The sequence below is a fragment of the Cygnus atratus genome, chromosome 20, assembly GCF_013377495.2.
Source record: "Cygnus atratus isolate AKBS03 ecotype Queensland, Australia chromosome 20, CAtr_DNAZoo_HiC_assembly, whole genome shotgun sequence".
Lineage (NCBI taxonomy): Eukaryota > Metazoa > Chordata > Aves > Anseriformes > Anatidae > Cygnus > Cygnus atratus.
This window is the reverse complement of record NC_066381.1, coordinates 8395406-8417235: the sequence shown is the minus strand read 5'-3', so window position 1 is coordinate 8417235 and position 21830 is coordinate 8395406. Positions and strand designations below refer to the sequence as shown.

The following is a 21830-nucleotide window of genomic DNA, read 5'->3' as shown; positions in this document are numbered from 1 at the left end:
TAATGAAAATGACCTAGAATTATTTATTAACTATAAGTAGCTGACATGCTTAGCTGAAAGAGAGAGAAACTTGTATTGTATCTGCTGTGGGACTGATCTTGGGTCATTAGGTCTACTCCTTCCTCTGGGAGCCAGGTGTCATGACAGTCTGCTTACATGCACATGAAACCTGCTATAGATCCAGGCAGAGCTTTTACTAGGTTAAGGCCTGGAGTTGTGATCCCTTCACTTGAGAAGTAGTACTGAAATAAAATGTAGGAAGTAGAATTTGCATGGTCTGGTTCTTAGTATGTCCCACAGACAGCTCAACCGATAATTAACAGAGTGCCCAATGTGCTGAATCATGGCTTGTTGGACTCATTTCAGCATTTACTCCCACGTGTATCTGTAAGACGCAAAAATAAGTTCAACTTGCAGTGTCAGAGAGGGAGTGATTCACATTCTGCAGCAAGTGGAAGTGAAGAAGAGAGGTGGTAAGTTTTGATCACGTTCACAAAAGAATTAATTCTAGCAGATTCATCTTGCTACAGCCACTGTCAAAAGTAGACACATCCGGGATTAAAGATGGCATTGAATGTTTTTACAGTAAGCCAGAAGCCATCTGTCCAATTAGGACCCTGCTGTGACTCATTGTCAGCTGCGGAGCTGACAGGGTAACTACTGCAACAGGGCAGTTACCTCTAAAGTATTCAGACAGATTGCGAATGCTTTTCTGATGGAGGTCAGTAGTCTGAAACTAACAGTGCCTAAGGAGAGCAATCTAATGGTGAAGCTAGTAGTAAGGCAGCTCTCTTCTCTGTACACAGCCTCATTCAATTCTCAGTAGAAACACTCTGGCTTTCATAGGTGAGGGTTAGGCCCTACGTTAGGTGCTGTGGGACAACTTCTAGTGTTTTATTGACTGGGAATACTTAACAGAATACACTTGTGCATTAACAGTTTCTCATGTCTTGTAATGATTTATCATAGGTGCTATCCAAAATCAGCATCTGAAATTTACAGTACAAAAACAAGTGAGGAGAGAAGGATGAGGCAACCAGAATGGAGGAGTAAGTAAATTTGCGTTAACTAAGCTTTAATGTTATTAGCAAGTCTTACTGCAGTGTAGTGCATTAAAACTTAACACGTTTTGTTAGTCCAGAAAGGTCTGTCTGCCTTAATCACTTTATTAGGCTGTTCTAGGAGGAAAACCAAGTGAGTGGAATCCAGCATCTTGTGCATTCAGGCCATGGAATAGTCACAACCACGCTAAGATGGTTTGACTATTATAGCTCAAGGAATATCTGACCCTGTTTCAGAGGATGTAAAGGAGGAACGGTGTATGAATTTAGAAAGGGTAGTATAGCAACGACCAGTGGATGGCAGTACAGAATGAATAATAGAGAATGCAAACTAACAAAAATTATTCATGTGAAGGCTTGTCCATATTGATTTATGCAGGTTTTAAATTTAAATAGAAGGAAGCGCCTAGTTCTTCTCTGTATAAAGGAATACAGAGGCTTATAACTTCAGCATTTCCAAGTATGCAGATACAATGAAACATAGGAAAGGGTTTGAAGGTTTAGATCCTGTTGCATGAGCTGGAAATTTCGTTCTTTTGTGTAGGTGAAGTAAAGGAAATGGCCAGAAGAGTGGCCTCAGGACAACTGGAACTCATTTCTACAAATCCAACCAGTGAATGTACATCTGAAAGTGAAACGGAGAGTATAGAGGAAGCCTTTCAACACATCGCCATTAGGGTCCAAAAAAGTCGAGACCAACAGAGAGAGAGATGGCATGCAGGTGACAACGTTGAGCCTTGGGATGTGGGCTGTGAGGATAGATCTGCATCTGAGGAGAGTGATTTGGAGTCTATGTTCATAAGTTCTGGGGGTAAGGCTGAAAAAAGGATTATTTCATCTCCCTTTTTGTCTCTTTCCATCTCCCAGCAGATTTCATCTTCTGTGATTTTGTTAAAAATAATCGGCCATCTTCTCTTCCAGAGTCTCCTGTCCAAAGCAGGTCAATGGCTAAGGCATTGGCTAACATAATGTAATACTCAGTTCTGTTATTTAATAGCTGGATGTAATGTCCAGTGAGCTTGGAGACCCTTCATCATCATTAACTTATATTTGTATGGGAGACCCAAAGCTTTTAAATCCATGGCTATGCTCTCACACCTTTACTTCTTTTAACTGGACTTGAAAGGTGCTTTTTCTGTAGCAGCATAGTACAGACAGTGTTTTTGTAATAGTTATGGATAAAGGAACAAGGAAAGCTTCACCTGCTTAGATTAATGCTGTGTTCTGCCTGTCCTTTCTCCATGTTTTTGGCAGACAGCGTAGTTTTACTCTACATTCTCACTGATGCTACGTCAGTGTTCAGAGCACTAAATTCGTGTTACTTTTAGCCTAATGATTGTTCCATTGTGACATCCTAGGGAGAAGTTGCCAGTCACCATCACAAGATGAACAAGCAGAATCTGGAATAACTATTCATAAGAGTTCGGTCATTCCTCAACAAGCTGAGATTCTCTCTAGAGTATGTATAGTATTCCAAGAAATCTAGTTCCTGCTTGTTTTCCCTAAAACGTTTTAGCCTGGTCTCTCCATGTTGCTCACTGAACTACCAGAACAGCTGATTGTTTCAGTTGTGATATGACTAACAGTCCCCCTGACATATTACATATAGTGGTTCTGTAAACTGTGAGGAGCGGGAACTGGGTTGAAACATAGAACAATCAATTTATATATTGTTTCAGTTTGATGTATTATTGTTTAACATTACTGACTAAAATGTATATTCAATAGAGTGAAGAAAGCATCTTAAATGATAACGTCTTTCACAGGGGCATTCAAGAGAATTACCTTGTTCCCGTATTTCATCTGCTGACATGTCTGAAGAATTCTTGACTCCAGATTATTTCCTTCCTCCTCCTACTCAGGGAAACACAGATCTAGAGGTAAAAATCACAGACAAGACAGGAATGAACTCTGTTTCAAGAATGTTGGACGTAAGTTAAATCACATGTGGGTTTATTAGGCTCCCATTTGATTTGAAGAAATATAGAAAAAAGGGAGAATGGTTTTTTTTCTTCTGAGTATTTACAAAAAGATTTATCTAAGTGGAAGAAAATTTTGACCCTGTTCCTTTAAAAAATAACAAAAAAACACACACCCAAATTTCTGAAATACGAGGGGCGTGTTTTCTTTGTTTACTAGGAAATTACATAATCTGTGGAGCCTTAAAATTATTCTGGTTTTGGCTGAGAAAAGTTTGAGGCAGCTGATAATGTTAACCTTTTCTTCCCAGCTCTATCAACTATAAGTACTCAGTAGTCTTAAAACAATCTTCATTTCTTGAAGACTTGAAACTTGTACAGACTATTCAATCCAATACATGCTGTTTGATGACGAGCTCTTGAAAAACAATCTCTCCATTTTGATTGTGATCTTCCTGTGTGGGTTGTACTACCCTTCATAGCTTGCCTGTGAGAAATTTGAATTTACTTCCTTTTTTTCCCTCTGCTCCAGACCTCAAATCCTGGGGACAAATTAGAAGACACTTGTGATGTCCTTTTACAGAAAAGGAAATCTGAAGATGCAGGATTGGGTATTCAGGTGTCAGGTAAATGTGCTCTTTCTTCTAAAGACCCTTTGGAGTCAGGGAGACAAAATCTTGTACTTACATTTTTGTGAGCAGCATTCCTGTCAGAAGGCTGAAGCTAGATCCTTTAGGGTTGCTTGGTCTCTTCTCATTATTACAGTTAGAGCTTAGGACATTCAGGATTTTGGAAGATGAGATTTGGACATTGCAGTCACTGAAATAGCACTGATGCGATGACTATGTTCTTGCTCTGTTTCAGTTTGATAAAAACAAAACAAACTTGTTAGCTATTATGCCCTAAGGCTAAGTTTGTTTTCATGTGACTTGCAATGGTGCTGGAAACTGAATTAGAGTTGCATTTACACACTAATATTCTTATTGCTATAAGTGTCTTGAGCTTAAACTGTAAGAGCTGAGTTTTGTGTGTAGAGCAGAGAAACGATCTTGATCCTTGCTTTAGTCTGTTGCCTGTCTTAGCGCAAATGTGTAAATGTTGTGATATTCCCTGGTGCTTTAGTGGTTGACTGTCTGGCAGCTGTGGTATGTTTATGAAAATGCATCTTTAAAGCACATTTATCTCTTGACAACAACAAAGGTCAAAAGAACTAAAAAATTTAATAAAGTTGCAATTTCCTGTTCAATGAGTTGTGTCACTTTCCTTTGTACTTGCAAAACCCAATAACAGGGAACATTTGTTATTTGTATTCAGGAGGAAAAATATTATTCTGCGGCACAGCAGCACAGAACTCAGGCAATAACACACTAGGAGTGAATCAGCTTAGCCATATGCCTGTAGCCAGGTAGATAAACTTATTTTCATCGTTACTTCAAGCATAAATCAGGTTATAAAGTGTGTTCTCTTTATTAATTCTGCATATATATCTAATATTCAAATAAGGTGCCAGTGGTGTCTTTTTAATGATCATCTACATGTCATAGCTCCTTGCCAAAAAATCCTAAAAGGACTTTCATGACTGTCATGGGGCTTTGTTTTTTACCGTGTTCAGTATATTTTTTTGTTGCTTAATGAGGGAGTAAAATATGAAAAGTAAGTCATGTATATCACAGTTCCTTTTACACTGAACAGTATATCAGTTTTAAACAGAGCAAAGACAATTGAAATTACGGCTTCTGTCATCTGTTTTAATTTTGTTCTGCTTTGGTTTTGGAGCTCAAGTGGCATGAAGATCATGCTTTTTCTCCTTCCCTCGGAAGAGTCTGATGCAAGCGTGCTCACTGCATCTTGCCTGCAGATGACATTAGCCCATGCTTGGGGACTTGCAGTCTCATTCACCAAACACATGGTTTATCTATCCAATGTCTTTGTAAATTCTGTGTTCTAGTAGTATGAAGAGATGCCCACCAGAATCACCAACACATGCTTCAAGTAGTGCTGTGTCTTAAAGAGAAACAGTCTGCGCCCTGAAGGTCTTTCAGCAGTGGTTTTCAGGCTTCTTAAAAGCCCTTAGCCTCCCTGATGCCAGCTTGCTTTGCGTCCCCCAGAGTGAGCAGCTGCTTGGTTCCTCCAGAGCATGGGAGTGAGAACTGCTTTTACTGTTTGTCAGTATTTTGTACTCTCTCCCCTCCCCTAGAGGAAATGAGTTACCATTGTAAATGGTAAAGGTAGGTAACAAGAGGATAGTTTAGAATGTCAACTAATCAAAGGATGATAAAACAACATAGTGATGTATATTTGCAGATTTTTATTTAACTTTCAACTGTCCGTTAGTTTTGAAACTGCGTGTGTCGTTTAGATGTTTTCTTCTTACTGGCTACGAACCCATAATGTGCTTAAAATGGTGCTTTTCTCCTAGCTTGCTCTCTAATTTCTAAGGTTTTAAGGAAAAAAAAAATTATGACCTGCTGTCTACCTGAGAGAGAAGGTCATCCTTTAAACATTATGAGAGAAGAAACAAAATGCATTTATTTTCATAATTTTTCTGACAAGATCAATGAATATGACCTTTTCCCTCACTCCAGTGTTGAAGCAGCCCAAGAATTGATATCAGGAGAGCCGCAGGAAGACTCCAAAGAAAAAGATATGTAAGAGCCACAAACTGTTCTATGCTGAAACTGCAGCAAGTTGGTCATTACCATTGTAAATGGTCGATGTTGATACAAAACAGGAAGGTAACACAGACTAAAGCTGAGAGGTGGAAACCTGTTTGGGTTGTTGAAAGTATATTTTTATCGCGATAAGCTGGGAGATGGGTATAAAAGAGCTGTCACATACAGTTGTCCTTAGCTTAGTTTGAAATATTTTCATATTCATAAGTAATAAGCAGTGTCATTTGGGTGTGCCTATTCATGTTACAGTGTTACTGTAATGTTCTTCTTATAATAATAATATTATTAAACATTCTAACTATTCCTTGTCTCTCCCATGTGCATTACACAGAAGAAATAAAAATATTTTGAAGATTCAACTGTTAGTATGTAGTTAAATAAGTTATATTACAAAAATACTATATAGATATTCTCAGGAAAAATGTGCACAAGAGGTATGTGACTTAAAGTTAGCTTCTTTTTTTTTTTTACAGATAATGGAAATTTTGCATAGAAATCACTGACCTGGTAACAGTGAATTTATGATCATTTAATGGTCTTCTGAGGATAACTTAATCTTCTGCAAACGGCGTTGGTTTGCTTAATATAATTCTGGTCCAACAGACATTTTTGCTACTTGAACGTACATCGCTTTTGTGCAGACCTTTAGCAGTTTCAGCTTATCTGTGTAATTTTTTTAAAGGCTCCTAAGACCTTATGTTATTTTCAAGAGATCTTTAATTTTTGTTAAATGTTTAAGGTTTTCCCTTGGCTTTGGATACAGTCTTCTTCCTAGGGGCTCACATTTGAGATTCTTGTCCTTTCTGGAGGTATTTTCCTGTGGTTGCTTTTATAAAAGTTACTAAAATGAAGAAATTCTGTAAAGCAGAGGAATGCTAATAATTAACCTTTTCTGTCTCTGCAAGATCATTGAAGATGTTGTTCTTTAGCCTTTGAAGAACTCTTTGAGAAGTTGTCAAAGTGATTGTCTTGCTTCCTTCTGGAAAACTAGATAAGACTGAACAAAAGTAAAGTTTAAAGAACCTAAAAATAGCAGAAATTAGTGATTCACAAGTGTAATAACTGGCTATTCTAACTGTCAGAACATCTTTCAATACTTCAGATCAGTGACAGATATTCAGGATTTGTCAAGTATTCCCTGTGAGGAGGAGAACTACTACAAGAATATAAATTGTAAAACACCCAGAGTGAGTCATGCACCCACAAGTGTCAGCACTCCACTCAGCTCAGGTAACTGCAGCGGCAAAAGAAGGGAGGACCAATGAATTGCTTAAACCTTCTATGCCAGAAGTCAGACCTTTCTGCCAACACTTGCTAATGTAAAAGCTGTGTATGCGAATCATGGAAACTGCATTCATTTAAGTGCCAGCACAGAAATGTTAGGCTTGGAATAAGTAATCATAAGAAAGGCTGTACCTGTTGTTTGAAATCTCATTGTTTTCGTCTGGATAGTTAAAATTTTGTAGTTAAAGCCTGTCTGGTCAAAACCAATCTCTTAAGACGCTAGAACTAGAGGAGAGTTTACAGACTGACAAAACAACTATCTGAAAGGCCTGTGAAAAATAATCACTTGGTAGTTGATGCTTACGTTAGCCTTTGTCGATCAGAAATCGTTTTAAAATTGAAGTAATATGTGTAGAATTTTGTATTTTGAAGACAGACAATGTAAAAAACGCTTAATGTTTAGACTGCTGATAAGATGATCTCAAAGTTTGTTGAGCTTTAATTTGTTATCCTTAAAGCAACACTTCTGTTTTCTTTGTACTTCATTAATTTGGTTCGCTATGGGAGTCTCATTTGGTAAAGTTTTGCATAAATAATGTCTGAGTTGAAACTCCTGGGCAAGCAGTTTGGACTTCCGCTTAAAGATCATTTTATGGACAATAATCTTAGAGTTTCTAGTTCAGGTGCCCGTTCAAATGCAAGAAACCTTTTCCTACTTCCACTGAAATGTGACCAAGATAATAATTTTCCAGCTTTGCTACCAACTCTCCATCTCTCTCTTTTTCTCTTTAATTCTAGAGGAAAAAAAATCAGTAGCCTTTAAGAAATACAGACACGGCCATGAAGTAGCTTTGGATTCTTCCTCTTGTGGTTGTCAAGAGGTGTCCTCTGCAGAGTCCAGGACATTCACTACAGCCTATGAAGAGGGAAGGAGCACTGAAAATACCTCTGCCCCTGTAGAAGTTCATTCATCTGGATTGAATGAGCCTGTAAGTGAAGGAAATTACACAAATTACACAAACGTTGGGCTTCCCATTGTACCTAATCCTGTGCAAATGTTGACAACCATTGAAATGGCCTTGCCTGCCCTATCCTGGCCTTCTCAGCATTGGATCCAGTAATCTTGCAATACCAAAGTGGTAATTATCAGCAAAATGATTGGGTAGGAAAGGTGTGTTTTTGTTGTAAGAGTTTTGTTGGTGAGTTGATCTTCTGTGTCTACAGCAGGTGGCTTATCTGAATGGTTCAGAATTCACAACTGAACTGGTGAACTCCAGGTTTTTAACTTTGTGGAAGTGGGGATTTGAGTGAAAACAAATTTTGTGTCTGTGTATTCAAGTTTTCTTGTGAAACTGAAGGATTATCACAATTCACTGGGGAAATATAAATGAGTGTAAATAAGCAATTCCATGAGGAAAAAAGTTACAAGTAGTTTGGATGCAAGTAAATGTTCAGAAAGCCCTTATATTATTGAGGGTGTTTGTCCTTTTCATTGCCTGCAGACGTGGCATAAATGTTGTCAACTTTGTTGTCTGTCTTTGGAGCTGACATTTTTCAAGGTTGTTGTAGTGATTTCTGGTAATATTTTTGGAACTGAAGGTGTTCTGGAGACAGAACATTATCTTAGCTGTTTTTCCAGGCAGCTTACATATAGAACAGTTGCTTTTATGCTTTTCCTATTCAGTGTTGGGGTTGTCATTTAAAGATTAAATTAGTTTGTTCAACCGGAACAGTAGTAACTGCATTCAGTGTCATCAGGTCAGCTGTGTCTTTAGGCTTGCGTAGCAGACTGTTAAAATTCATTAAACCCATTAGCAGCACAGTGCTGCCTTGACTGGCTCTGTAGAGAGATTTGAACGTGTCACTTCCTTGTCTAAAACTTTCTTCTAGGATCAAGTGCTTGAAGTACCAATTTCCATTTTTGAAGGGCTTGCCTTTGATTTCAAATCCTTGGTGTTTTGGGGGATTCTTTCGGTAACTAGATGTGCCTGGCTTTAATAATTAAAGATTCAAAACAGAGTGGGAAAACGAGAGATGTCAGAACTGTCCTTTAAGAGAATTCCTGTCCAATTGTCTGTACACAGTGTTGAAATGAATAAAGAGTGTGTAGCTGATGATATCTTAATGATCAAAAAAAGGATGAGTGAAAAACAGCCTAGGCCAAATTTCTGACACATTTGGCTTACCTGGATGCTACCTCTTTCATACTCTGAACATGTTGAAGAGCTTATTTAAAAATTTAAGTAAGACTTTAATTAACACTTTACCTCATTTTAGAGTTAGTATATTAAAGGCAAGGATTGGCGAACAGCAGTTCTTCAGTTTACCTTTTTGTGTTTCATTCTGTGTTCTCTTAAACAGGATGGATTGTCAGTAGTTGCTTCATCCTTGAGAAGCACCAGGAAGGCATCTGGTAAGTCTCTTAAGCCACTCCCCAGCCCAATTAGAGTGATAAGAAATGGATAAACAGATTTGAAAAGCAGTTTTGCTTACTATTTTTTTTCTGGGCATCTCTGTAGGGATAAAAAACTTTGCATACGATTTTGTATTGTTAGTGATTCTTGAGTTGCAAATTCTGTGTTTGCACCTGCAGGCTGAGATCTCTGACCTCTAATAAATCTCCGTTTGCCGTGTAAATATTATTGGCCTAAAACTTGAAATGCAAAATTGAGAGCTGTATGTGCAAGTCTAGCTCTAAATGATTTTTTCCATTCTGATGATACTTAAGGATATTTCATAAAAAGTGAATGAGCCAGGCTCATGGAGATTGATAAATGATATATGTCAGCAAAATACTGTCATACTCTAAGCTTATATCACAGTTATTAAGAATTAATCACTGCTAATTAACTAGACTTTTTTTTTTCCTCTCTCTCAGCACTGTCACAGGCACCTAACCACTTCATTGATGATCTCCCTCCACCAGCCCAAGAGCTGCTGGATGACATTGGTAAGAGACACTTCATCCAAAATGGTATGAGACTTGCCAGCTGTGTTTTAAAGCCAAGGACAGTACAGTACTTCAGTACACAATCAGGATTTCTCCCAGATCATTCACTACTAAAATACACAAGAGCTTCCAAATTAGTTGCAGTCAGGTCAATGAATAGGAAGTTAGGCATCAACAGCTTGAATAACTGGCAGTTATTTAAGTTAGTCCTTGAAGTTTCTGCCTTTCATATAATGGTTAGTTAATGCTGACGACAGCAGTTAGCTTATTGAGCATAGATGTAATTTAACTCTAAAGATGAATTTTGTGTAGACTGAAGTGTTCAAAGGTGTCGTGGAGCTCTGCATGTTCTTCATTAAAAGCAATGCCAGCTGAGTAGCTGCATCCATCAGGTATTTTTGCAGAGCTTAGTTTCAATGATATACATTTATTTTTTTAGTCGTATACGTCTTGAGCCAGAACACAGAGTAAAAATCTTTCATTATTTTTACTGGTATGGGTTACAGAAAATTTTCTCTTGGTTAATCAGCAGTGAACTTCCTAAACAAACACCAGACAGAAGGATAATTAAATGTATAGAGGTCCTATGCTCTTTTAGAAATGAAGCACGTAGGCAATTCTAATCTTTTTATTACCTTATTCACCGAAACAGGGCTGTGGAGTCTGTCACCAACTGAATACGTAATGGCCAGAGACAATTTGTAAGATTAACACACAGACTAACTATAGATTATGTAAGAGTTTTCATGGAGTTTTGGGTGGATAAAGAAAGTGGTACTTTGAATTTTATAGATGTAAGGAAATATGCTGTTTTTAACAGAGTATCTAAAGCAGCAAGATTCCATCACTCAAGAGTTTGAAGAGAAGGGATTATTTGACCATGGAGTGCAAATAAATGGTTAGTTGATAATAGTCCTAACATAGAGATTACAAATGGAAAGTAACTTTGCTGCAAAATTACTTGAATACTTTGAAAAGTTAATACTTTGAAAAGCTTAATTTTCAGCTTTTTTTTTTGTATTTGTGGTTGCTATCTTGGAAAATTCAGCAGAAATTTGAGAGGGTTTCCCCTTTCTCGATAAGATGATACGCAGTGTTTTCACAAACAGTATCTCCTCCAGCAGTGTTCGCTGTCTTCTCTGTGCGTTCACCTCTCTAAAGTCTGCAGAGATCTGTTATGGAAGGCTTGCAGATTTGAACTATCAGAATTAATCTTCTACTTTCATTATGCCACTGTAACATATGCTGCGTTCAAACGTAAGTGATGAAACCCACAAAAGTATCGATGGTGAGCAGCTGATGTAAAATAGAGCTGAAGTTTCCGCTCTGAAAGGGCAGTTCAGTTGAAAGTAGCCAGTACGCACGAACCGCTTATGTTTCATATTCACCATCATGAAATAGTGCCTCTGATCTCGTGATGTCAGAAAATAGCATCTCTTGGGGTAATCAGTGTTATGTTTCCTGTTCTGTTATAAAGGTACCAAAGATAGCAGCGGTAAATCTTTGTGCTTCTGAAACTGCAAATAGTAGTAAGTGGGAATCATTTTTAGATGTGTACAGCAAGTAAAGTCAGAGGAGCAGAAAACATAAATCTTTATAGACTCTGCATTTGTTTCCAATGAGTCAGAAAGTGAAGAGCAGTTTTTTGTATTTTTTTTTTAAAAGGGCAAAATATGAGTTAATCTATAAAAAAGCTAAATAGCATAGTCACTTGAGAATAATACTGGCACTTGTTTGTGTTATCCTACAGCTTTGTTAGATCTTTTCCCATTTAAAATTGTTACCAAAAGGATAGAAGCTACTGTGACTTTATTCATAGGAGTATCTTGTTTTTAGGTGGCAAGGAATGCAGCAGCCTGTATTGCTTGCTGTTCAATCACTGTGGTTTTGTTGTATTTGCATAAAGTACAGCTATTTCAGACTCCATTTTTGTGACAGCCTACTGCTTCCTGCTTATCATAGCTTAGCAGAAGGTGGCTGAATATATTCACATGCTGTAGAGAAGAGAACTTAGTGAGATAAGTCTTGGGGTGGGGGGGGGAATATCATTGGATTTTGCTAAGTAGGGTAACAAAGCTAACATCCACAGGTTTTCTTTTGATTTTTCTTCAATATCTTGGATTGTAAGGCGAGAGATTAAAGATTAATGTCCACATGCATTTTTCATTTTAGTACGAAGCAAAATGTTCACTCTTCTGAATCTAAAAATGTGTTACAGTAAAATATTTATCTAGGTCTTGCTATTGGCCGCCTATGACTGTAGATAATGCGAACTTAATTGGTAGAAGATCAGATGACTGCGGAAAGAAAAATTAAAAAGTAGACAACTGAAAGTTTCCCAAGTGCAGTAAATAAAACCACAATTTGTTTAGTATCTTCCTTTCGTAACTTTGCTATTAAATTCTTTCTGTTTATGTGAATAGTTGCTGGTCAAATTAAAATGGAAGACAGAGACACAAAAAAAGAAATTGAGCAAAATGAGAAGAGAGATCATAGTGTATTGACTAAGGAGGCATTTAATTTTGCAGAGGAAACAGAAAGGTATGAAAAAGACAATGATAATGGCATATTTAGCTTTGAATTACAAACGTTTAGAACATTCAATGTTTACATTAAGTCAACTCTCCTAAGAACTGTGCTCATTTCTACTGTCTTTTTTTCAGGATAGTATTAAACTTTCCAGCATTCATTTAAAATCTTTTATTCAACAGGGCTCACTCCACTCTTGACGACATTTTAGAAGGAATTCTCCATGCTGTTCCTGCAGATGAGGAAATCCAAGAACAACCTCAGGCACATGCCCTTGGGTTAGCTGATAATTGATATTTTGTTCACAAGTTTCTTGTTTATCTTCTGTATACAGACCTATGTGGGACTTCAGGAAATGGACTGTCATTCCTCAGACAGTAATGTTTTGGGGAGCTCCACTTGGAGGCATCATTCAGAACTTTCAGTATTAAATTGTAGGGCAAAGAATATCAGGCAGTTTCCTGCAGTTGAAAAGTAAATGTTTCAAACAGGCAAGGAAGTGCATCATTTTTACAGAAATTTGAGATAATTTGCCAGAACGGTAGATTCTCTGAGGTAATGAGAAAAATGTATATTAAGAGAATAAAATCGTGAAAGATCTTTAGGAAAAAAAAATCTTTAAAGAAGAGTTTGAGAAAGCCATTGTGCTTGGCCACATAGAAAGAAATGAAGAAAATGGCAGGCATCGTATCTACATCATTTTAAGAAAAAAATGCATAGCCCAAATAACTTTTTTTCCTCTTAGAACCAGAGATAAGAGCTTTAAACTCTGAACAGCTCCACAGTAAATGCCAATGAGTAGTCATAAGTCATTCTTAACATATATCTTACTAAGGAACACAAGATAGTCTTGTGTTCAGCATCAGGATTTTTTAATATAGAAGGCAAACTGTCATGATAATCAGGAGGATTTTGCTGATAGGGCAGTCTGATTCCTGCAGTGTGTATATATAGCTGTGTTCATAAGTGGCTCAATCCAAAGCCCATTCACACTCATAGTCAAACTGCTTTTATGTAATGCACACAAGGAATCATTGGAGCCTGCTTATGGATGTGAAGGTAAAGCACATCTGTAGACTTGGTGGGGAGTGATTGTTCAGAGGTTGGTGGGGCAGATGTCCATTACAGGTCAGGGTAAAAGTAAAAAAGCATCTAGTATCTCCAGTGGCTTCTATTTTAGTACTCTGTATTCATCTTCTCTAAAAGAAAATACAAAAAAAAAAAAAAAAAAAAGGAATGATAAAATTCTGTCATTTAAGGGCTGCAAGCCTGAAAGATCCAGAAGATCTTGGAAGGAAGAAGGGAGTAGAGGAAGGTGGAGCTGGGACCAGAAGCAGCGAGCCAGAAGGCTGTGCAGGGAGTTCAGAAGGTCCTCTTCATCTGTAAAGCTGCTGGATGCTGGGATGGGCAGTATTTCACTTATGTTTCTAGCACTGGATTTGTCGAGCTTGCACAGAGTAGTGTTTTGCATTCCTCTGTTTTCGCCCCATCTGGGTGATGTTTCTACCCTGTGATTTTCAAAGAGAGGAAGCTGTTCTTAATCTTTTCAAAGATCCTTGAAAACTTTGGGTTTTTTATTGCTTTAGACTGACAGCATTCTGGACCATTTGCTGGAGTTGCAGAGGGTATGTCTCGTAGTGAGAGAGCAGTTTCCTCTACTGACCTCTCCAAAGCTGGTATTGCCGCCTCTGTGTCCCATTTAGTCTTCAGCCTCTCTGGCTTAGGCACCTAATGGCTTCACGCTGTTGTAAGGACTTGGAGTTATTATCACTATGGTTTGGTATGTACCTGTGATGCATATGCTAATGCTACCAAATCCCTTAAACATCTGTCTCTGTCTAGTCTCTCCTGGCTTTCCTCCAATAGAAACTGGAAGCGGAGAGGAAGGCACAAACTGAAATGAAAGTGCTTCCTCTATTCTAGGACTATTTGAGGGATGAAGTGATTTTACATAGGTTGGCAGCCAAGGTATCTTTCTGCAAGCAGGTTTAAGGAACTTAGCTTTTTAGATCTGTGTAAGTAGTTCCTCTATAACATGCTGCTGTGGTGCCTGTGACACAGCTGTGTTGTCTGTGACACAGCTGTGTTTTTATATTAATGTTTCAGTCAGGACATATGGGAGGGAGTTAGTGTCTAAAATTCAAGAAGTTAATGCGATGATGAAAACATAAGTGAACAATTCCTTAAGCAGCAGAAATATCTTCTCTTTTTGGCCAAGGTTTCCATTTTTTATATAAGATAATTTTTGGTTAACAAGGTGAGCTGCCTCCTGGTTAGAATACAAAGAACTGCATAAAAGAAATAAGATAACAGAAAAACACTTTCGTGTTTCACTTGATTTAAATTAAAAAAAAAAAAAGCCTGCATTCCTGTACTTCAGTCCAGATCTCCATGAGGGACTGTCAAAGCTGACTAGTGTTCTGCAGCTAACGTAAGAGGTTACCATTGTTCAGCATTTATCAATTAAAGATGTTCCTTGTTAAAGGAGGAGGATGTCATATTTACATTAATGTGCGTTTACTGCTTTGCAGAAAAAATCAAAAGAACTGCCCTTTCTTCCGGGAAGAAAAAGACAGTAGACTTCGATTTTCAGGAAGAAGTGATTTTTCAATGTGTAGCACAAAATGATTTAAAGGAAACTATCCTTCAGTGTTGTGAGCATTTAACACTACTTTAGCAATCAGCTATTCATCATCAGTGTTTCACTTGCTAGTTAGGCACCCAAAGTTTGAAATGTCCCTGATTGTTAGTTTAGGAAATGTTGATGGTAACTTTTACACTCAGAGTTCTAGAGGTAACGTGGTAATGCTTGTTCTTTGCACAGCATTAGTATATATGACCCTATTTTCTGTCAGACTTCTAAAATTACTAGGATGGTAGGAGCATGCTTCAGGCTTTGAAAATTATGTTTTCTCATCACAAAGAGGTTCCTGTGTAATAGGCCCAGCAGAGCAACAGAGTTCAGGCTGGTTTCAAGTGCAACTTGATGGATCTAGCCAAAGGGATCTGTAGTGCTCAATTCAGCATGCTGACAAAACCAGAGCATTCTCTTTGAAGTGTTGTGGCTGTGTATGTTTTTGGTTTTGAGTTGAATTAACATGCTTTTTTTTGTTTGTTTTTGTTTAGATACACACCCTGAAGATCAGAAATTCCGCTTACGGAAACGGCTGTCTTCACTTTCTCCATTTAGGTGAGCATCTTCATGAATTAAATTGGGCTTTCTGCAGAAATTTATGTATTCTCTCTCTGCATGAGATACATTTCTTGTCTTCCATGCCCAGGAGGCAAGAGCTGCAATATAAAATTCCATTCTCTTCAACTTGTACAGCTTGATATAAGGAACAAACAAGTGTGTAACTCTTTTAAACTATTTTTTACCTTTTTTTTTTTTCCCTACAGGATAATTGTTTTGGATCAGAGCAGCTGTCCTACATGATTAGAATGGACAGTGGAAAAAATTGTAATATCTCAACTGTTTACTGCAGCTGGTACAATATACTGCCCATGAACTGCAAACCTTTTTGGCCAAAAAGACTTTGAATGCTCACTCTTCATTTAGCTGCAGCAGCAAGTACTGAAAAAAATCTTAATGCTTTACTTTGTAATGCAACTGATACTGTTTTGATACGAAGATCGTATCAGTAATACTGCAAAACTGATCAGTTTTTGGAATCTAACACCACTTACTAAGCTGCTATGTGTTTTCTTCTCTTTCTCTGTATATGTATGCTTTCCTAAGCAAAAGAATTTGTTGTATTATGCAGTTTTCAGTGTTACAGACAAAATGATTGTGATTCTGTGGGCTGTTTTCACTGCTCAGGCTCTCATTTAATTTTTCCATGCTGAAGTGTGGAGCGCTGTGCTACAGCCCATGTGCTGTATGTTTTTCCTTGCTCATTAAATTTAACAAGGGTAATTTCTTGTTTTCTCTTAGTGCTTTTGTGATCTAGAGTTGAACTGATTTGACTGATTAAGGGGATTAATTACTGTGCAAAAAGTTAATGAGAAAAAGATAGTGTTCTTTCTGAGATTGCAACTGCACCAATACGTTCCCTGTCAGTGTTAGACAAGAATATGCGAAGTTCTTTCTGGTTAGCATTACTAAGATACATTCTGTTTAATTAAACTACAGTTTTGGTAGGCCTCATCCAAAAAAAAAAAAAATCCCTCTAATTGAGTTCTGGATCAGGCTTTTGATGGGCACAGCAACTTTTTAATACTGTTCAGGTGCAGGATGTGTAACGGTTGTCCTTAGCCCTGTTGAACAGACAGCGGAATTTTAGCTGCCTTCATGTACTTGGGTGTACCATGTGTTGCTTTTCCATCCTTGTTCTGCCTATCTGTAACTGTTAATTAATTGGGTTTAATGACACTAATAAAAGTTTCTAAGCTTAATGTGCTGTCATTTGGTTCTTCTGGTTTTTATTTGTTATTGTTACTTCTGATCATCCAGTTATGTGTACAACTAGCTACTGATGTAGAGCTTGCTCCAGGGCAGAGGCTGCAAACTGGGACACTTGAGAGGGCTTTCCTCAGAAGAGATCAAGAAAAAATAAAGAAGTCTTTCATCCATTTAGTTACGTCAGGGTAGTGATAGAGCAGAATCACCAGCAGCAAGGAGATTTCCTGGGTTAAGAGCTGTGTCAGTGCATGGCAAACAGTGTTCACTTTACACAATTCCAGGCAGAAGCTCCAGATTTTCTAATCTGGGCTCATATCAACCACAGGTATACAGTTCCCCGCATGTGTGCGAGTTCTGCATCCTCCCCACAGGCAGAGGAACATCATACTCTTCATACATGCTGCTGGAACAAGGTCTTGTTTTACATAGGCAAAGGGCTAAGGAAAGACTAATGTTGTATTGCAGATTTTGCGAAGAACACACAGTAATGACGCATGCAAAAGTTAAACCACAGGTTTTAATGTGTGATCGCTTTGGGCAATGTCTGTGTGGTTTTGTTATGTGTCAGAGCCTTGATGAAATAAAGAAAAAAGTCATTAGAACTTGCTGGTCTGCAGCAGTGTGGTGGAGCGGAGCAAGCACGTGAGTTTTTACATGCACATAATTAAAAATCACTTTGGCTTGCAACATGTGAAATCTTAGCTTCTTGGATTTCTTTCTCTATTTTATCTATCAAACCAAATGGTGAGCAGACTGTGAACCATTTTCCTATCTCTTTTTAATCTTAATGTGGAAAGTTAATATTTCTGTTGGTAGAGAGCCTTTCTCGTAGCCCATAGCTTGTCTGCTCTCCTTATCGAGGCCAGAACACAGCAGTTGGAGATCTCAGTTGTTCAGCTGCTTGTACTTTTCCAGAATTACGTTTAGAGTGAATGTAAATCACCCTAATAACATAAAGCATGGACGCAAAAGCTGTAATTAACAGGAAGAATTAAACAAGGACCAGTGAAAGACAGCAGAAAAGATCAGAGGGGGCCCATCTAATGCTGCTTTTCAGCCTCCCCAAGAATGAGAGGCCAATTAATTAAATTAAAACAGTGATACTGAGCTGTTCTAATTCCTCTCTAAGGCGCTAGCCTGTGAGCAGTTTTGCATGCAGAAAAGGGGAGAGAGGAGAGTCAAGAAACGGGGACGGAGATTGGGTGAGGATGGGTGTCCTGGCCCCCTGCCACCACAGTCTGGCCTGCAGGTGTTTTATTTCTTTGGAGGCCCTTGCAGAACCCTGCATGCAGTGAGGTCATCAAGTGAAGGTATGCAAGGAAAAAAGCAAATGCTCATTTGCTAAGCAGCAGCTGAATCCTCAGCTCCCTTGTATCTATCATCACACTGGGCTTGTTTTATTTATTTATTTATTTATTTATTATTATTTTGGGGGCTGGGACTCAGAGAGGAAAAACATTGGTCCCCAAGGTTTTATCATCATCATGTGTGTGGATCCAAATCGTCTTTCTGCATATCAAGGCATGGACTGTGTGCTAGTGAGGGAATGAATTTGTTGAGGTGAGCAGCCGTCAACGTTGCTCCCTTCTAACCCCATTCATGGCTTTGCTGCAACAGCAAAAGCTGTGGAAAATGGTGGAAGGAGATCAGCAAATGGTGTCTTGTGTTGTGAGACTCTTTACCAGCTAGTAAAACAGACAAAGCTGATCTTGTAAACATTTTCCAACGTTTATTAATTCAGTCTGCACCTAAACATACCTGCATGATTTTTCCAACGTGACCTAACACTTCACAGCAAGCTCAGGCCATGCAGATAGGACTTGGTCTGTGCAGGGACAGCAAACAGACGGCTCCTGCCTCTGGCACACTCTGCAGGTGCCAGATAAAGCCGGAGAGCCTTCGGCTGAACTCCAGGGCCAAAGAGTAACTTGTGATTTTCTGCATGGAGGAAAAGTTGTTGCCATGTTTTATCCTTAAAAGACTCCTGAGCCCCCGAGGGGAGGGTCTGGAAGGCAGGGGTGAAATAAAGGCTTGCACTTTATCCCACGGCAGGAGAAGGCAATGGGGGTTGCTCTGGGGAGCAGGGTGAGGACTGCTGGGTCCCCTTGAACCGCTGCTCCCCAGCTTTTCTGCGTGCCTGTGTTGATGAGGCTGTGCTGACATTTCTGCAGGTAGGAGCAGGCAGAGGTCACACATGGTGTGACGGCGTCACCTTGTTCATAGCGACGCCTGCGCGGGGCCCGGGTGTCTCTGGCATGGTTCTTTCTGTCCCCTGGGGACGGTGACCGCAGCACAGCATTTTCAGCAGGCAGCTCTGAAACTGGGCAGGGGAAGAAGGAAGGTTACTAATTGGGATGGAAGCTGGTGTCTGCCTCAGGGCATCAGGCAGAGGCGGTGGGGAGGGCACCCCGCAGCCTGTTAGGGTTTGGGTCAGATCGGGATTTATTGCCAGCCCAACTCTTGGCAGATGCTGGCAGTTTATTGACTATAGAAGTTGTATTCTTTGTGCCCTGTATGTGAATGACCAGTTTGTGATCTAAAACCAAGTTGCTTTGCTCCATAAAATTATGGAAGCAGAAAATGAGCTTGTGTTTGGGCTAGGAGGCTGCTCCCCCCCTTCCCGTTTTATTCTAATGCCCTTCCTGCTTGTACAGCACCTCCTGGGTCAGGTGGGCCTAGGCTTCCAGGTAGGATGGATGGTCCCTCCCCATTTTATAGGGCCACTAACTCATTACCCAGAAGCTCCAGTGAAGTTGTTTTTGTTAGCTAATGGCTTTCTCACCTGCTTGTTCATGAAGGCATAGATGATGGGGTTGTACACAGTGGCTGTCTTGGAGAAGTAGGAGGGCAAAGAGGCGAGAGCCGGCTGGATGCTGATGTCCTTGTTGGTGGCCACCACCAGGGCAAACGTGGTGTAGGGCAGCCAGCAGATGAGGAAGGCCATCACCATCACGACCACCATTCGTGTCACTTCCCTCTCCGCCTGCTGCGTGGTGTTGGCTTCCTTCTGCTGGGCTGCAGCCTGTGGGGAGTTGTGAATAACCTGCCTGTTTGCCCTCTCCCACCAGCACGTCCAGCCCTGGGAGCACTGAAATCGGGCGACAAGGGGGCTTTAACTAAGGTTTTGTGCTCCCGAAGCCAAGCAGCTGGAGCGAGGTTTGGTGGCAGCACCATCCCCATGTTCAGTGCTTGTTTAAAATAAGGGGGAGCACCCGGTCACAAAACCTGCCACAGGTTCTTCATCCTGATGGCAATGGGACTTGTCAGGAATAAGTTAACTCGCCTGTCAGTGAGGAATTGCCTCTCCGTACTGAACCTACAAAACCCCTGCAGAACTGCAGGCCCAGTGCTTGAACATGGGATCCTGGGTGGCTGTGAACAGAGGCCCCGCAGCACTCACCGCTCGCAGGGTCATGAGCAGGTTGGTGTAGGAGAAGAGGATCAGGCCGAGGGGCAGCACGAAGCAGGCGACGAACAGGGCCAAGATGTAGCTGTTGTTGTTGCTGCCGCCCGTGTACCAGTTGGGCCCACACGAGGTCCTCAGCCCTGGAACAAACGAGGTTTGAAACAAATCTAGAACAAACTTAACATGAAAAGACTTCCAGTAACAGGCTCCAAAAGAGCTCTTTCCCCTGAGCGATCCTTTATCTCCCAAGCACCTCTCAGGTTTCCAGACAAGCTCCCTGCACAAGCCCCTGTGCTCTCCAGCCACCCCACGCTTGGAAACGGCAAAAAACGACAACGTGGCACTGGGTACCCCCCGAAGCCCACCTCTCTTACCTTCGGGCACGTAGCTGCTCCAGCCCAGCAGCGGCGGGGTGGTCCACAGCAGCGACCAGCTCCACGTGAAGGCGCAGCCGCCCACAGCATGCCGGTGCTGGAACCGAAAGTCTCCCAGGGGCCCGCAGACCACAACGTACCGCTCCAGCGCCAGGATGGCCAGCGACCACAGCCCCACGATGCCTGCAGACAGGAGGAGGGGTCGTGTCTGATTTTTCCTTATGGAAGGGGTGGCTGTGAGGACGTAAGGTGTTGCCTGTAGGGGACCCAGTGAGCTGCTGCGATCCCTGGAACTCTGCAGGACACAGTTTTGCTGAATGCCGTGGCCCCAGCCCGAGGCCGAGGCAGGCCTCAAGGCTCATGCCCTTACCTGTCAGGGAGACCATGAAGCCCTCCAGCTCACACATCTGTCTGCCGAACACGAAGAAGCCGTTGATGTTGTTGGAGAGGCTGACGGAGCTGCCGCAGAGCGTCACCAGCAGGTTGGCCAGGGCCAGGTTCACCAGGATGTAGTTCAGGGGGGACCGGAGCTTCTTGTACCGGATGGAAACCACAATGACCAGTCCGTTCACGACCGAGGCGCAGACCACCACGATGCTCATCAGCACGGCCACCGACGTGTACATGCTCCGCGGGGCCTGGTGGGGCCACTGGGGGCCGTCGAAAGGCCCCGGGGTCCCATTGCTGGGGGGTGCCTGGGAGCTGCCGGGGGACATCGGTCCTTCCTGGAGCACCAGCACCAGAGAAGCCCGCGTAGATCAGCCTCCCCAGAAGCCCCCAACCCTCTTTATAAAGCCTCAGAGGAGCTCTGTGTTGAAACACCTTAAGCTTTTTTCTTAATCTGAATGGTTTGCCCTCCCTCCCCTTTTTATAATCAGCTCTGTATTCCAGGGGGGGATAAAGAGTGACTTAAACAAAAAACCTGATGACTGCCTGCTGCCTCATTTAATTGAGTAGATAGATTTTTGTTACGTGAGTGCCCCAGTGGTAACACAGCCACATATACATGCACGTACACGTGAATAAATATATATATATATTTATATATACATGTATGTGGAACCAGTCTGAGAGAGCATGCTACCTATATCTATAGTTCTCTATAATTATATATATATATATTTTGTAATATATATATATTGATAATATATACAGATATATATTATATATCTGTATATAGATATATATACAGATAGATATCTATATATCTGTAGATATATATCTCTGTATGTATAGCTATATATTATATATCTGTATATAGATAATATATGTACTATATGCTTTCATAATCTA

General features: G+C 40.4%; 2 protein-coding genes across 2 annotated transcripts in view; one reads left to right on the top strand and one right to left on the bottom strand.

The window, feature by feature from the left end:
- Nucleotides 1-16681, top strand: part of TEX14 (testis expressed 14, intercellular bridge forming factor) — a 29858-nt gene extending 13177 nt beyond the window's left edge. The window contains exons 14-31 of the mRNA XM_035561158.2: nucleotides 367-473; nucleotides 970-1049; nucleotides 1606-1872; nucleotides 2420-2520; nucleotides 2828-2941; nucleotides 3564-3606; nucleotides 4295-4385; nucleotides 5566-5628; nucleotides 6755-6882; nucleotides 7675-7865; nucleotides 9238-9289; nucleotides 9755-9826; nucleotides 10647-10724; nucleotides 12250-12367; nucleotides 12538-12633; nucleotides 13615-13724; nucleotides 15482-15545; nucleotides 15755-16681. Coding sequence (XP_035417051.1) covers nucleotides 367-473; nucleotides 970-1049; nucleotides 1606-1872; nucleotides 2420-2520; nucleotides 2828-2941; nucleotides 3564-3606; nucleotides 4295-4385; nucleotides 5566-5628; nucleotides 6755-6882; nucleotides 7675-7865; nucleotides 9238-9289; nucleotides 9755-9826; nucleotides 10647-10724; nucleotides 12250-12367; nucleotides 12538-12633; nucleotides 13615-13724; nucleotides 15482-15545; nucleotides 15755-15791 — 1812 coding nt within the window. The 3' untranslated portion in view covers nucleotides 15792-16681. The remainder of the gene's footprint in view (nucleotides 1-366; nucleotides 474-969; nucleotides 1050-1605; nucleotides 1873-2419; nucleotides 2521-2827; nucleotides 2942-3563; nucleotides 3607-4294; nucleotides 4386-5565; nucleotides 5629-6754; nucleotides 6883-7674; nucleotides 7866-9237; nucleotides 9290-9754; nucleotides 9827-10646; nucleotides 10725-12249; nucleotides 12368-12537; nucleotides 12634-13614; nucleotides 13725-15481; nucleotides 15546-15754) is intronic.
- Nucleotides 16682-18945: 2264 nt separating this feature from the next.
- On the bottom strand, nucleotides 18946-21253 carry LOC118255187 (pinopsin). Its single transcript, XM_035561193.1, has 5 exons — nucleotides 20908-21253; nucleotides 20538-20720; nucleotides 20158-20303; nucleotides 19540-19779; nucleotides 18946-19077 (listed from the first exon to the last, which is right to left on the bottom strand). Exons 1-5 carry the CDS (start codon nucleotides 21251-21253, stop codon nucleotides 18946-18948), a joined length of 1047 nt encoding a protein of 348 aa, XP_035417086.1.
- Between the last annotated feature and the right edge of the window lie 577 nt (nucleotides 21254-21830).